The sequence below is a fragment of the Etheostoma cragini genome, chromosome 20 (genome assembly GCF_013103735.1).
Source record: "Etheostoma cragini isolate CJK2018 chromosome 20, CSU_Ecrag_1.0, whole genome shotgun sequence".
NCBI lineage: Eukaryota > Metazoa > Chordata > Actinopteri > Perciformes > Percidae > Etheostoma > Etheostoma cragini.
Window position 1 is genome coordinate 20,074,546 of NC_048426.1, and position 17,159 is coordinate 20,091,704.

A 17,159-nucleotide genomic window follows, 5' to 3' on the forward strand; every position below is an offset into this window, starting at 1 on the left:
ACACACACACACACACACACACACACACACACACACACACACACACACACACACACACACACACACACATTCACTTGCTGTTCACATGGAGAAGATCACGGTTACTGTATGGCTGACTCAGGACTGCCTGAGCTTTGAGAATCTACTGGAGTATCAACAGGCATGATCAACAGATCACCGAAGAATCAATCAATCAATCATCAGTAAAGTCTAAATGCCAAAACAGAGGCTGCATCTACACACACAGGAGATCAGATTTGAAACTGCTGATGTCCCAAGGGACTGCTGACACTTTTTTTTTCTCATGTATAGATTAAAGCACGTTTAATCTCATGTCGACAGCCTTTACATGCTCCTTTTGTTAGCCATATTATCATGACATGTTATTATTTAGCAATTTCTTCCAATATATGCCCTAATATTCAATTTGCCCAAGGGAAGCAAAATAAATACTTTGACCTTTTGGGAGAGTGGTATCAATCTTCTCATCTATAACTCTCAGCAAGGAAGAAAACAAGCATATTACCAAAGTGTAAAAATATTCCTATTAATTCTATTTCCATATTAATAATTATATTAATAATAAATCTGTTTGGAAAAGCTGATTTCTTTTTAACATGAGCAGCTGTAGTCACAATAGCTGAACACATAAGAGTGCCAACTACAAAAACTTGAACAGAAAGAAGATAATATGTCCGATAAGCAGTTATATTTAATGTAAACTGCTGCAAAACCAGTGCTCCTATGTAACATTGGTATTTGAACACATTCTAAGTATGAATGGGAGGAATCTGTTCTATTTTTATTTATTTTTTTCAAAATTCTTATTTTCTTCTTGTGTGTAAATGCAGCCAGTGATTGTGTTGTCTCTGTATCCTGTCACTCATTGTAAATTGAACAAGATGAATATACTTTTTCATTTCATTATAAATACAAAAGCTTATTGTTGTATATTTGATTGTTCCAAGTGTATTATTAATGTTGTTTTAGAAAGTAAATTATAAATCTATTTTCTAGAGAGGGGTGGAACTTAGGTGCAGGTGGAGGAATAAAAGGATGAATTGCTGATGTGAGCTCGGTCAGAGAATCCTTTGTGCTGTAAATGAACGACTGAAAATAAGGATGATTACAATGACAAAGATAATAAAAGTGGTTGAAAACGTGGAATTGTCTGTTATATTTGATATATTCAATATTGAAAGCATTTCCCAACCCTAACCCTGTCTTCTTCTACTCACAATGTACGCTTAGATGTTTATTAAGGCTTAATATTTTGGTTAGAACATACGTGTGTGTGTGTGTCTGTGTGCTGGTGTTCCCTGTCACTGTGACCTCTGAGCCAGCAGTGTGTGTTACGTTCTCAGGTGTGTGTCTGTCAGTAGATAGGTGTGTTTTGTATCAGAGGATTACGGCGCTGAAAGGCTTTGTCCTAGAGTGTCAGGAAGCCACAGTTCAGTCTCTCAAACAAATGACCCCCCACTACTGCTGTATTCTCAGGTGTCACTCACAATTAGTCCCCCTTAAAGGTCATGGACTCAGCCCACACACGTACTGTCCACAGGCTGATACTGGTCTTGTGATTAATTCTTGATTGCACATTTGATGCTTCTGACACCCATTTTAAAACGGACAGAATCAGGTTTTCTTCTTTTCTGTAATTCTGAAACATTGGACTTAATTTTACAAGGACTGTATTTCAGTACAAGTTTGAGGCTCAGGTATTGTAACAGCTTTAACTAGCACGATCGCTGTCTTGTGGCACCTATCTATCTCTGAAGCATTATCACCGTTTTCAGTGTGACAATTCATTTCATTGGCTTTTAAAATGTTGTTTGTTTTGTTTCATAAGTAGAGCCTATATTGGGGCCATTGTGAGTCTTAAATAAATTTATTATTATCAATTCTTTAACTTATCTGAAAGCCTGAAAATCTTCCAATGGGCAGTAATCACACTACATGTTTCCACTCTGGAAGGGACCGTTCTTTGCAATGAGTACATTTACTCATGTGCTTGTTTTTTGCCAAACAACATGGAAGGACACACCAGTGTTTTTAAAGTGGAATTATGAAGTCTAATTGTGTTTCAGCGGTTTAAATGCTAATCTTTTTAATGTGAGTCCAATATCAGGAAGTGTTTCCTCCAGAATATGCCATCCTTTGTAATGAACAGTAAGATTTTTTAATGAAAGGATTACAGTATGACTGTTATGAGTATTGCTGTTTGAATGCTAATAACGTGAAATCATTCTTCTGTAAAACGTTCGGTCGCCTACTTCCGCCGACTTTTAGCTACAAAAAATCATTCAAATATCAAAATGTTCAACTCTTTAAGGGCATTTGTGTATGTTTTTACTTTCTGTCTACCATATTTACTTTTTAAAATATTAAGTCTTTTTTATCATTGAAAGTTAATGGAGCACTAAGTAAATCCTCTTCAGGCTTCTTCCACTTCAAAATACTACTCCTCCCACATACTTTCACCTACACACGTCATAAAACTTTAAACTAATCACAAAAACCTTTAGTTATCAGGAAATGGTTCAGCTTTTTAATATCGTTTACACTTTTTATGTCGTCACTGTTTAAGATTAGTGCTTTTTTGACTGTTGTACATTTAAATGGGTGCGTAATGCGTGACTTTGACTGGGACTATTTCTGACACACTGTCCTAGGACTTTTTTTGAAGTGTGTTTTTTTCCAATTTGTTGGAACTTTAATACTATGGCTTTGTTTTTAATCATACTTTACTGTGCATTTTTTATCACTTTTTCAACATGCTATACTATGACTTTTTATGACTATCACTTTTTTTTCATCATGCCTTCATATGACTCTCTTTATCACTTTTTTGACATACTGAAAAACTGACTGACTTTTCACAATAAACTATACTATGATTTCTTTAACGACTTTTTTTGACATACTATACTGTGACTTTTTTATCAGACTATATAACGACTTTTTAAAATACTTTCAACATTTTATTTTAAAATATATTTTTGACATATTATGACTTTTTTCGTCATATTAGTACATTTTTGACATACTAGTCTATTACTTTTTATGACTTTTTATAGACGTGCCATACAATTACTTTTTTATGACTTTTTTCGACTATGATTTTTTAATGACTTTTCTCGACATGGTATGCTATTACTGTTTTTAAATAATTTCTTTCAAAACATACATTAACTTTTTTTTGACATGCAAAACTATGACTTTTGTATCACTTCTTCAACATGCTATGATTTGTTTCACTTTTGTCTACATACTACACTAGGACTTTTTAATCACCTTTATAGGCATACTAGACTATGACTTTTTTCAACACACTATACTATAACTTTTTATTATTTCTTTTGACGTACTATGCTATGACTTTTAAACATACTATATGTTTTTCGACATACTATACTATAGCCTTTTTATAATTTTTTCTACATACTATACTATGACTTTAACACTTTTTTTGACATACTTTACTAGCGTCAGATTAGTTAGCTAGATTGAAAAGAGAATGATTGGAAGAAACAAGGTTGATGTTCAACTGCTTTAGGTTTCAGGGCTCAATATACTGAGGTCAGATAGAAGGTTGGATGTTCAAATCCTATAAGGAGCGATTATATTCTGGATGTGCTGTACTAGGATACAAATAATTGAAGAGGAATTCCTTTCCGTCGCTATCCCAACCTTTTGTTTTGTAAAGCTATAAGCACGTTTTGACATTCTGAGCGACTATAATCATTTTGTTTGACTATACTATGACTTTTTTTAATATTTGTTTTTGACATATTTTACTATGAGTTTTTAACGACTTTTTATCAGACTATATTACAACTTTTTAAAATATTTTTCAACATATTATTTTAATATATATTTTCAACATACTATGACTCTTTGTCATATTATGACTTTTTTGACATACTACACTATTACGTTTTATGACTTTTTTAGACATGCTATACAATTACTTTTTTATTTATTATTTATTGACAGAATACTGTGGCTTTATCGATGAATTATACTATGACATTTTTGTCACTATTTTGGACACAGTATACAATGATTTATTTAGACATACTATGATACGACTGTTAATATTTTTTGACATACTATACTATCACTTTTTATCACTTTTTTCACATACGATACTATAAAATTTTTCAACCTGCTATACTGTGACTATCTCTTATTTGAATACTATACTACGTCTCTTCAGATATTTTATACTATGACTTCTTTATTAATTTCTTTCTCCCTTTTTTGACATTTTAACTATACTTTGACTTTTTGTCTCTTTAACATGCTATACTATTACTTTCTATTTAATTATTATACCATGACTTTTTTTAATCAGACTATACTATGACTTTTTTGACATACTGTGTTTATTTATTAATCATTTTTTTGAACGTACTATGACAACTTTTTAATATTTTTTTCGACATACTATACTTTGATTTTATCACTTTTTTTGACATGCTCTACTACGACTTTTTTTTTCAACATACTACACTAACACTTATTTTAATCCCTTTCTTTGACATAAAATACTGTGACTTTTTATCAATAAATTATACAGTGACTTTTTATCACTTTTTAGACACACTATACTGTGACTATACTGAGAGAACATTGTCTTTCTCTTCAACTTAAAATATTCCACTTTAGATTGATACATTATTGGTATAATTTAACATTTCAGTGAAATTCACACTAATTAAAACCATTTCTACTTTTCCAGCTATTCTGACTTCTTCACCTTCTTCTTACATAATTATGGCAGCATCCCGTTTAGCAAATTAGGTTTAAACATTCTCAAGCACTTTGCGCAGGAAATGCTTTTCTAGTACATCCAGTATTTGCAAATGCATAAAGTTTAGAAAATAGCATACCATTTAAGAAGCAGAAAGAGAAATTTGAGTTATATTATACTGAATATCTGCCTCATACAATGGAATGGGATGACGAACCCCAACACACAGAAAGACTGTCGGTTGAAAAACTTAAATATTTATATGTTAGGATGGAGCCAGGTGGTTGTGTATCTGTGAAGGATACACTGTGTGTAAATGTGTGTGAGATGAATTTGAGCCAAATGTGAGATTAACCTTCTGGATTAGAGACTCTGTTAATAACATCAGAGTGGCGGTGATCAGCAAGATTTATTAATACACTTCAGACAGTTACATAACTTGAGCTAACTGTATGTGTTACATAGATAAATGTAACACCTTTACTTCCCCATCTGTCTGCCTCCCGCAAATGCCATAATCGGAATCCTCAGCTTGATTTCGTAATGTACGTATACGCTAGGAAGTAGCATCAGTGCAAGTACCAGTAGAAGAAACATGAAGTACACTGCTAATTGACATAGCACCCTAGTAATTAAGCACAGAAAGAAAACTTTGTTTTCATACACCCTAAAACCTCCACTGGATTCATCTGTTAAAGCCAGAACATCAGCTTTTGACCCAGATGAAAAAGAGAGCTTTTATGGGTTTTAAGATCCTCTATCAGTCTGTTTTATCCCTCAAGCCTTGGGTTTCTATTATTGTCTTTCAACCTCCTCATACACCCCCCCCCACTCGCTCTCTTCTCTAACTCCCACGGTTTTCTGCTCCCTCTCCTTCACTTCCACCCACCCCATGCCAGGCTCTGTTGCCTAGCAACAGACTCATCTGCAGACAGACATTCTTGGACGATCTTAAGTCCTTGTGACACCCCTTCATACACAAACTATACTATAAAACGAGTGAGGACACAGTGTCCATAACCTTCACTGGTGTGTACATGTTAGTCAACATAGTCTTTTGAGTAGTCTATTTTGAAATTCCTTTATTGCAACTTTTCCTTGTTATATTAACAGGACATTGGGTTTGTTTACCTGTTCCTATGATAGTGCTTTTTTCTAATAGCTTTATCAACAAGGGAAGATAATTAAAGTCACCATGGGGTCGTGTTAATAGGCAGAGAGGGCTACCTCAGAATCACTTTATTCCTGACCCTTAGTTCCTGGCTCCCATTTCCCACCGTTCCTTTAAATAACAGCCTAGCTACTATGCAAATATTTATTTGATAAAAGACTGAGACTAGTTGCAACGTTTTGTATTATTTTTCAGTTCTCATCTCATGTTTGTTGAAAACCAGACTAACTCTTTGCTAGTCTGATAACTGCTCATTTAGACTTGGGAATGTAAAAGCTGATGATTCCCCTCCTAAAAAGGTCTTCAGTGTCTATGTCTTATACTCTCAGAAATAGATTTCATGAAATAAGTAGCACAGATGAGTCATTTAAAAGCAGCACTTCCCCCACAGAATCTGCTTTCACTGAGAGAAAACACAAGTCGGCTGATTTTTAAGAAACAAAACGCACAGGGCCCCAATACGAGATGTTAGTTCATGGTATTTTATTGGAAAAACAAAATGTAAAGACTAGCTTGTACAACTTGGAATGCAGATCAACTGAACTGGACCGAACAGTTGGACTGGGTCGGGCCTCGCCGCACCCACAGACACACGCACACACAAACTCGCACACAAACAAGATAGAAATGCTGCAAAGCCCTGACCCTGTCCCCACTACTGAAATTAAAGCCCCCGGAGAATCATGAAACACATGCAACCTTTGAGGCAATATACTGTACATAAGCATGCTTCAGTGATAACTACAGATTCATTGTTTGTAAATCTCCAACTCAAAACATATTAATGATACCGATATTGCCTCAAAGTCCCTCTTGTATGTCATCACCTTTGAAGCCCACCCAACCCCTCTAATAGTCTGATACACATCCAACACCCAAGGGGCTTGAGTCTTTGCCCCACCCAAGCTTTACCCTCAAAAAAGGTAAACACACAAAAGGATAAAGTGATTATCCTGACATGCCAGAAACACTGAATCTAAAATGAGTTCCTATTTATTTCATTTTAAAAAAATTCTTAAAAATATCTATTGTCACTGACTTCATTAAGGGAAGCAAACGGCAAAGGTTCTGCTGCTTCACTCACTGCCATCCATCTTTTAACTAACCCCAAACAGACTGCCATTGGGCTCTCAACAGTAACCCATCTAAAGCTGCATGCATGAAGAACAGAAAAGATAAACAAAACAGGAAGTCATAGAAGAAAGGCGATTGAACAGCCCATATGAACATCAGGCAGATGGAACCAGGAAGCAGAGGAGCAGTGGCCCAATCAGCCAGATGCAGAGAGGATGCTTGTCTAACATGTAGAGATCTGATTGGGCAACTCAGCGCTGGGGGCGGGGAATACAAGCCAGTACATGCAGATTCATTTAGAATTTTCCGTATTGTCTTTTTACCTTTTTTGAGCTTGTTTATATGAACAGATTTTCATTTTTCCAACATTTCAGTTTAAGTTGTCTATACATAACAGTATGAGTAAATGTAGATTTTTGCAATAAGAGGTAAGTGAAACATTGTGAGCCCAGTTCATTTGGCGGTCATCATCTGAACAAATTCTGTGGGGGGGGAAACAAACAAAACTCATCAGGAGTAGTAATTAAATTGTGTACACAGTTGAAAAAAATGAGCAGACTTTAAAAAACAAAAAACACAGCAACTGGATACACAAAGTGATTACACAGCTTTTGTCTCATAAGCATGTCAGTTTAATTATTTAGCCTTGTTCCATAAAACGTACTTAATCATAATACTAATGCCTGAGGAAAGGACGTGTGTGTGTGTGTGTGTGTGTGTGTGTGTGTATGTATGTGTGCGCGCGCGCATAGCTAAGCTTTCCTTTATGCATGCAAATAAACTGTATTAGTGTGGATAAATTTCAAGACTTTGATCTCTTGTACCTTCATAGTTGACCTGTCCGTCTCCATCGATGTCTGCTTCTCTGATCATCTCATCTACTTCCTCATCGGTCAGCTTCTCCCCCAGGTTAGTCATCACATGACGCAGCTCTGCTGCGCTAATGTAACCGTTGCCATCCTATCCAACACACATACAGTATACAGTCAGTCGCAGCTTTTGATGAATACACTTTCAGTTAAGTGGCCCTACCGCGGCAATGACATCATCACCACATTTTTTTTTGTTTTTTTTTACTTTTGCTCAAGGAAGTAACAAAAGAACAGATATTATGTGATATGAATAGAATGAAAATAGGACTAATCTCCCGGTCAACTGGTCGATTTATTGGTCGATACGTTCTGGCTCGACCAAAATTCTGATTGGTCGATTTTTTGCCGTGTTATTTCATCAGGTGGAAGCATGGACCGTTACGGTCTATGGGTGGAAAGCACTTATTGCTAATGGGGGTGTTTTCAGAGAATCCCTGTTTTACAGGTAACAGTCTGTCTTCAGAACACCCCCCTTGTTTTCTCTTCTTTGGATTAGCCCGACCCACTGGGGACAGATTGAAGATAGAACAAGAAAGCCTTGGTTTAGTGGTTAGTGGCAGCAATTTAAAAAAATAGATAACGGAAAAAGTCGAATGCAAAGTTTTGCAAGTAACAGTTTGCATATCGCAGCTCGACTACAAACATGGCATGTCACCTAACAACGGTAAGCTAACTTTTCTGCGTTAGGTTGCCCTGTCTGTTTGGAGTAGGTTATATGAACATATAAGAATTTGCATATTTCATAGTCCAATAATTGTTTTATAACTACCGGCGCACCCTCCCGCAACGACTGTAGCGCTCACCAGACCCCGCTGGATGTTAAGCCTCTATCATCCAAATGCAAAAATTATAATATCACGGAAGGAATTGTCAACTTTATTGCTCAAGATATGAGGCCCATTGCTGTTGTGGAGGGCTGAGGTTTTAAGAACTTGTTAATATACAGCGCCAGCACACCATCACACAAAATGTGAGGGACTCAAAGCGACTCAAAGTTTTAAAGTTAATACAACACAGCGAGGCACTGAGCTTGACCACAGATATGTTTAAAACATACAGTATATTTTAAAGTGGACGTGCCTTTTGTGTTTAAGAGTAAAAGCTTTAAATTGATAGTTTATTTGTGTCTCAGCCGCGAAGCCAAGCTTCGATGTTCAGCCGCTCCGTGCGAGGACATGCACCGAGCGCCGATGCAGCGCTGTCAGAGCCGACAGACGAGTGGCATTTCAGTGCAAAATTAGGTCAAAAACTATTTAATATACCGCAATTAGCCTGCATGGACAAGTACTGCGGGACAGTACGGTTAATTAATCTTACGTTTTTTCCCGTCCCTCCGCGCACCCCCCCAGTCCATTTTTAGTCGAAATTTCAGGACTTTAGTCGACCAAGATTTTCTTTGGTTGATTACAACCCCAAATGGAAATATTCACTGTGTAATTATCCTCATCGACTCTCTTCTATTCTACATTCAAGAGTTTATGAAGAGAGATGAAGAAAGAAAAAAAAAAAAAGAAAACTTAAGTTGCTCATCACTTCATCTTTGCACAAATGAGGGACAGTACATTAAGCTGAAGTGGACACATTAACGTTAACGCTACAATGTTAATAGCTCATTAGCCTTGTCGCTAGCTGAACTTCCTTCTTTAGCTTAATCCCGACAAAAATCGCACAGTTGAGTTTCAGCCTGCATGCACGTCTTTCAGCCTAAACAGCATTTTCTGCAATGTCTACACATATATTTTTTTACTTTATTGACAGAGCTTTCTGAACTATTTGTGGAATAGGTCAATAGATGATTTTAGCTCTAAATGACAGCAAATCTCAGTAAAGACTCTCACATTGAGTTGGAATGGAAACACTGTTAAGGGTTAAGCCGATGTTTTTCAGGGGTACCGCCATTCACTCTACCGGCAGTATTGACAACAGATAAAGCCACCATGTCTTGAGGAGCTCAAGCTTGTTTTATTGGTTCTTTTAACTAACTATACATTACCTTGGCTATCCCTTTTCCTCACAGCGGAACACCCATTCTCTAAATACCCCTAAATGTCAGGCCAAACAGAGGTAAGCTCCTTCTTAGTTGTCAGCTTGAGTTTAGGGACATTTGTGTATTACTGCTAAACAAATTATGCATACACAAACACATCTTACCTTATCAAAGACCCTGAATGCCTCCCTAATCTCCTCCTCACTATCAGTGTCCTTCATCTTTCTTGCCATCATCGTCAGAAACTCAGGGAAGTCAATTGTTCCGTTGCCTGAACAGAAAAGAAATCAGAAGAACCTGTAAGTTATGATTACAACCTGTCATATAGTTAAAAAGGGTCTATATTAGCCAGTTTAACAAAATCCTTCCCCATCTTGAGGTGGAATCAGCATACCATCTGCATCCACCTCATTGATCATATCCTGGAGTTCAGCCTCAGTTGGGTTTTGACCCAGTGACCTCATGACAGTGCCCAGCTCCTTAGTGGTGATGGTGCCATCTCCGTCCTTATCAAACAGGGAGAAGGCCTCCTTGAACTCTGGACAGACACAAGAGAAAAAAAAAAAAAAAAAAGAAACCAAAAGGTGGAGGAAAGGATGAAAGATGTTTAGTAACAAAACTTATATTCCGTGTGATAATGCATGAACCTATGCAGAGAATGCGTTTGTTGCTGGAGATGATAATGCAGTCTTTTTATGTTGTCAACATACCTGCAATCTGCTCTTCTGTTAGTTGGTCAGCCTAAAAAAACAAAAACAAAAAACAGAAGGAAGACAGGAGTAGAAAAAGGGGAAAAGAAATTTGACACTTTTAAAAACACAAAAATAGCTGAATCTTACAGGTAAAGGTCAGGATGCAAATAGTAACCCGTTTAATAAACTTATTTCCTAGACCAATGATGTATTAATAATTTACTTCCCAGATGTTAAAAACCCTTCTTCCTAGCACATAGCCACTCAGTCACAGCCATCACGCTTGTGCAACAATCACACGTCAATGTGTAGGCCGGGCCCGTTTTTTTAGCAGTTTTCAGATTATTTGTTTCTGTGTTTTATTTGCCTGAGAACCGATAGATTAAAAAGTGTGCTACTTTGACTTCACTAGAGCTCTGTCTGTCCCTCTGCTACAGTTTCACTCACCACTGAGTCCGACTTAATGTCCCACCCACAACACTATCTTTACTGGTATTATATTGTTCTGAATTTATTAGTAATGGCTTAAATCATTAAAGTTTTGTGTTGAGTGTAACATTCCAAAATCTTAAATTTTGATTTAAAGATTTTCGTTTTCACTGTAAATCCATATTGGTTCCAAATATCAGTTATATTAACTACTCATAATCTGTACCAGCCTTGAAAAAACAGTATTGGTCTAAAGGACACTCCTTTTAAAATAATCTTGTGCCATGAGTAACGTGCTACGACCATAACCAGACACAAAGAAGCACTCGATCCCAAACCCATACCATCCAGACTGTAAGCTACTTATTTTTTTACTTTTGGGACTGGTTGCCTGAGCACACAACATCTAGTTGCACCAAACAACCAGTATTGCTATCTCAAAACAGGGACACAAGTTTATGGCTATGCACAAGGCATACATTAAACAATATAACCATTAAGCAATGCTAAAAGCTCTAGCTAACCCATTGATTTCACGCCGATTGTGCATCCGTGTACAACCTTTATGTCATCAAAGTGGATATCTGTAAGGTCAGCCACCAGCTTCGCTGCTTTTGGTGCAGGTTTTTTTGCCTCTCCACCTCTTCTTCCATCCAGCCTTAACCCACCACCTCCTCTGCTTTGCATCAGATCCACACCTCTTCCTCCTGCACCTCCACCAATTACTCCTGATTTGACATTGAGGCCATCCAGCGCCCCTCGCACCATCACCAGGCCTTCAGCCAGACACTCCGTCCGTTTGCTGTTCTGGACACCCTGTTTTTTAACCTCAGCCAGCTCAGCCTTGCTTCTCTGCAGACAGTTTCTCAGATCTTGCATCTCCCTAACCAGGCTGTCCATGCGGCTAGATGACGAGTCCATCAACATTTGTAGGAAGGCTCTGTAGTTCCTCTCCTGCTGCTGGATGAGCTCCTTGTAGTAATGCTGTTGTTCGTCCAAGAGGTCATAGACAGTGGACAGGCTCACCAGCTCATCCTCTGCTGGGTACAGAGCAACTTTCTTAGGCTGCATGATGACGAAATGATGGCATGAAGGGCAGAAATGATGCCTTTGGATGGAAGGAATAGGTGGATGAAAAAAATGATGGCCAGACATCTATCAGTTTCTCCTGATTTGTAAAAACGGATGGACAGAAGGAATGGTGGACAGCAGATGTTGCCATCTCTATAGTTACATAACTGTACTGGAAATGATAATTTTGGATTTAAGTAGATGGCAAAACGGGTTACAATTTTTGTCCTAGTGGATAGGTAGATAGACACATGAATGGCGATCAGACAACTGGATAATCAGGACTTGTCTTTCAATCCATCCAGTGTGAGTGGATGTCTGGATGACAGAAGTTTTCACAATCCCCCTGAAGTGGCAAAGGCCAGTGGACTGGCACTCACCTCTCTCTTCAATGAGCTGGATCAAGAGCTGATGGAAAAGTCAGTCCTTCTGTTTGTTTGTTTTCTGGTTACTTATCCATCAGTCTGTCTTTCAATAATGCTGCCTGCATGCCTAACTGTTGATCTTTCTTTCGGTCCTTATGTCTTGAAGCATTGTGAGTGAACGTGACCAGACGCTGTCCTTCCCTGGCTGCACCTGACTCCTACTGGGTGAGGCAATGAAGAACACCACTCCCTGTCCCTCCATGTCAGTGTGTGTACGAGTATGAGTGTGTGTTTGTAAGCCTGGTCGTGACAGTTAAAGCTTAGTTTTCTTTCCATCTCTCCAACAGATGTACAGTAAAGATAGATGCACAGATGAAGTGTCCACCTCCTGCAGTGGTTCAAAAGAAGGAAAGCCGTCAACACTGTGACAGAGAAAGAGAATGGGGGGGGGGGGGGGGGGGGGGGGGGGGGGGGGGGGGCGCGCATGTGTTAAACTGTGGCCTGTCATCTCACTGCTACAGTTGCGGCTCCTAGGATGGATCAGGTGGCTGCTGACCTCCTAGACGGCATTATGGGTCAAACCAAACGGCCCCCGTGACATGAGCCCCTATGCACAGAGTTACAGATTCTGAGTAATACACCCAGGAGTTCACCATGAGTCCTGTGTTAAGGTTTGATGAAGTAAATGAGCCAAAAATGGAAAACTGCCATCCTTCCAAAATTAAATCCACAATGGCACCAATAACACTTATAGGAATATCCATAAATGTATTATAACATGTGTTCAAATGAGAAAGTGTGTCCTCTACAAGATGATGCTGCCAACACAACACTCAATGAAATCACCATTCCATTGCTTGTAATCTTCACATTTCTAACCACAAGTCATAAGTGTGTTCATAAGGACCCATTAGATTCATGAACTGTTTTTTGTTGCTAGTAACTAGGCTTTTTTTAAATGTAGAAATATCAGCAACCCAATTACAATGCCTTTTATGCTGTTATATTAAAACTATAAATAAAAGACAGAACGTTTTGATATTTGAAAGTTTTTTTCCCCAGACAGTAGTATGTTTTAACATTGAATGATAAGAAACTGTCTGGAAGGATTTAGAACTCAAAGCACAAAAGTAATTATCATAATCAATACTCTAAATATTGATATATGTTCCTAACTATATTCTGTATTTGTCTGACCTTAAGAACAGAGAGAATGAGAGGGAGGAAAGTGAACATAAACTGAAATCTTTCATCTACAATTAATAAATAGTAGGCTTTAAGAATTTGGCTGCTGATAATGACAGAAGATGTGTTTGTGTTCATGTGTGTGCACGCTCCAACGCTGGTTAACAAGCTGCTAACCCCTCTTGTTCTCAGGCAAAATTCGAAAGGCCCCGCAATGCCTAGCAATAAAGACCGTGTTCCTGTTAGATGGTGTGTGAGTTCAGTATGTAGGTCGTATGATTTACTTTAACAGCATCCATGGGCAGAAAATGTAATTAGGGTTTTAGTGTAATTTACGGATTATACTACGGTTACTGAAACTCAATCTGTGATTAGCATCAAGAGCTCTTATGTGGTCATTTTTATAAGAAAATATTTCTTTGGAGAAAAAGAAGCAATGACCTATTTAGGGATTTAACGATATGAAGTTTACCTCACGGCTATAGTGACCAAAATGATCACGGTTTTCGGTATTATACCGGTATTTTTAAAAGTATGTTCAATGCCTTTAGCAGCAACTTGTCTCCTGCACGCTCTGAAGACAGGACAGCTATCTTCAATCAACTCTCCTTTGGCATTCTTATAATAACCAAAATATGCCCATGCTTCAGACTTGTCCTCAGCACTGTCCTCTCCTCCTGCCACAATTCCAACTTCAAGAAACATGTAGGCTACGCAGTGAGTCCGCGTGGCAACTTCAGGAGTCTCGGATGAAGCTGGGAATGATTAAACACACGGTTTCCACACTGTGGCAATCCACCGTGATAATGATATTTTACATGAAAACGGTTAATTGTTATCGCCAACATTTTTTAATCACAGTTTACCGTTACATCTACAATACACCCAGTGATCAAAGCTGACTACTAATATATTTTGTTTCAAGTACATTCCAACTTCCAGTGGGCTAATCATGACCACATTTGATTCACACTCCAACCAGAGTAAGACTGACCCGACAAGTCTTTCTGGCTTAAACAAGACCTACAAATAGAAAGAAACCAGGACAATAGCAACAGAGATGTCTCAATCCCACTTAAAACTATTTCCTGTATCAAACTTTATCAATGTAGCAATAGCAACAACAAACAAACCATGAACCTTTGGTAACTAATCCAACAGGTAGCTACAGAAATTAACACTAAAATAGTCTGTAAGGGGTATTTGAAATTCTTTTAAAATCTAACAGAAAATTCAAATGAAATGTTAGTTCAACACAGCTCATCCTAGTATTTTAACTCCTTGAAAAAACCTGTCAGACTACTTTGAAATCAATTACCAAACAATTGGATTTGTACGATAATCTGAGTTTAGCTGAAATAACCCAAGGTTATATGCTACAATTAATGTTATCTTTAACAGCAAATGTCATGTCAGTGCTGAGACCACTTACCATACAACTCAAGAGACAAATCACTGTACTGGTTTAAAAAATGCAGTCTACTGGTTTTAGACCCAGGTCTTCTAAAAAAAGGAGGGGTCGGTTAGTTTTTTTATTATAGCACTATGATTGGCAAATATCTCCCACCTGTGATACAGTTTATAACACTTATCTGTAGTTAATGAGCTGCTGACACACACACACACACACACACACACACACACACACACACACACACACACACACACACACACACACACACACACACACACACACACACACACACACACACACACACACACACACACACACACACACACACACACACACACACACACACACACACACACACACACACACACACACACACACACACACACACACACACACACACACACACACACACGTACTATAAAGAAGATGTGTCAGACCAGAACCAACCAAAATTCATATCACAATGAGATCTGGAAAATAATCCACAAAAAGATGAATTTGATATATTGCTGCAGCATTTCTTTACATAACTGATGGGAGTTAACTTAAGTACGGAGCTTTTATTGTGTAAGAAAAAAGCAAAGGAGCCAACGGATTATTCGGCAGATTGCATCACACAAGGTTTACAGCCTAGAGAAAAGGTCCACCATGTCATAGTATCAAATTTTCCCACATGACTGCATTTCATACCACTCCCTTGCGACTGTTCCCTGGACACTAACTAAGAAGCTGCCACTGTTTATTAACAAACAAACCAGATTTTACAGTTATGGAGAGAGTTCTGTAAAACAAGTAGTAATGAGGTACATGTCTTTGTTTGTAGGAATGTCTTCATTCCAAAGCTCACCTACAGTAATTAGGATATACCAGACTTTGACACGTTTCTTCTTAAATCAATCAGCACCCAAACAATCAATTAATTATGGTATTCAAATTACAGGTTTAGCAGTGACAAACAGATCTGGTATTCTGTGACCTAACAAGGACTCTCAGCTTAAACCAGCGCAGTTTTTACAACGGTAACAGGTAGTTTGATAACTGTCCATAATGTGAACCTATATGAATTATATTAGACGGGTTACAATATTTATAAGCTATTTAAGCAGAAACCACTTAGCAGGTTTTAAGAGTAGATCTGTGTGTTACCCCACTAGCAACACCACCCATCAGTCTCGTTTCGGTTCGTATGTCTAATCTAATTGGTTACAGCTTTCGGTGCAACAATGGCATTAAAGAGAGAGCAACTGCGGAAACCATAGAAATACAATTGAATTTATTTTTCATTTGTTATTTCTAATGGCGGAAACTAACTCACGTTACCACCCCGACGCGGAAATGCCGGTTTGACAGACAGCTGCCTCATTGGGTGGGTGTAACGTTAGCTGTGATGCTAACATCGGCAGCCAACCGAACCGTGGCAGCTGCTGCTAATAAGCAGCCACCTGTAACAAGTAACTAGCTAGTTCACGCTTCATCGTGTGATCACATCAACTACCGTTATAATTGTAATCGCAATTTAAGCAACGATGATGTGATATGCAAATTTCTAGCGGCGACAGTGTTACCAGCTAGCATAGTTAGCTAGCCAACTGTACAAGACAATTTTACTCGCGCTCTCTGCAATGGAGGCTGCGGGATATTTCAACAAAACGACTATCCGCGAGGAGCCCTAAAAAACCCTGATTGGCATTCAGTCAAATCAACCCAATTTCAATTCGAACATATCACAAACTATGATTGACAAAATACTCACCATGTCTGAGTTAAGGAAGGTTGGCCTGCTAACGCTACAGGGAGAGAGGAAATGGAAGGTTGCTACTGAGCAAAAAGGCTGGCTGGCTGGAGGCGGGCAAGCAGGACGAACCACTGCTGTAACGGCTCACTGTATTCCTCCGCACTGTGGGGAAAGTCGCTCAATCAGTGAAGCGTGTTCGCTTTTCCTCCGTTTCTTAAAACGTGAACGTGCATGCACACGTGCGCACTGCTGCTGTCCTCGTACCCGTGTTTTTGGTTGTTTCATACAGGGAAGTTACTCTTAATTTATAGAAATAGAATAGAAAGCCTTTATTGTCATTGCATAGGAACACATAGAAATTAGATGTGACACTCAGGTGATGCATTCCAACATAAAAAAACATAAACA

At 38.2% G+C, this 17,159-nt stretch overlaps 2 protein-coding genes across 2 annotated transcripts in view; one reads left to right on the top strand and one right to left on the bottom strand.

Moving 5' to 3' along the window:
• The window catches only part of ttc7b (tetratricopeptide repeat domain 7B), a 27,508-nt gene extending 21,787 nt beyond the window's left edge, over positions 1–5,721 (top strand). The window contains exon 23 of the mRNA XM_034859163.1: positions 5,656–5,721. Within this exon, the coding sequence (XP_034715054.1) occupies positions 5,656–5,721 (66 nt within the window). The remainder of the gene's footprint in view (positions 1–5,655) is intronic.
• Positions 5,722–6,388: 667 nt separating this feature from the next.
• calm1a (calmodulin 1a) lies at positions 6,389–17,015 on the bottom strand. The gene is made up of 6 exons (XM_034858622.1): positions 16,770–17,015; positions 10,571–10,601; positions 10,255–10,398; positions 10,025–10,131; positions 7,826–7,961; positions 6,389–7,483 (listed from the first exon to the last, which is right to left on the bottom strand). The coding sequence occupies exons 1-6, from the start codon at positions 16,770–16,772 to the stop codon at positions 7,455–7,457; spliced, it is 450 nt and encodes a 149-aa protein (XP_034714513.1). The 5' UTR covers positions 16,773–17,015; the 3' UTR covers positions 6,389–7,454.
• Between the last annotated feature and the right edge of the window lie 144 nt (positions 17,016–17,159).

Excerpts from the sequence above, each read along its gene's own strand:
- calm1a (XM_034858622.1), bottom strand. Across the intron at positions 7,962-10,024 it reads CATTCAGGGTCTTTGATAAG|GATGGCAACGGTTACATTAG; the intron begins GTAAGATGTGTT and ends TGTGTTGGATAG. Across the intron at positions 7,484-7,825 it reads CGGACAGGTCAACTATGAAG|AATTTGTTCAGATGATGACC; the intron begins GTACAAGAGATC and ends CCCCCCCCACAG.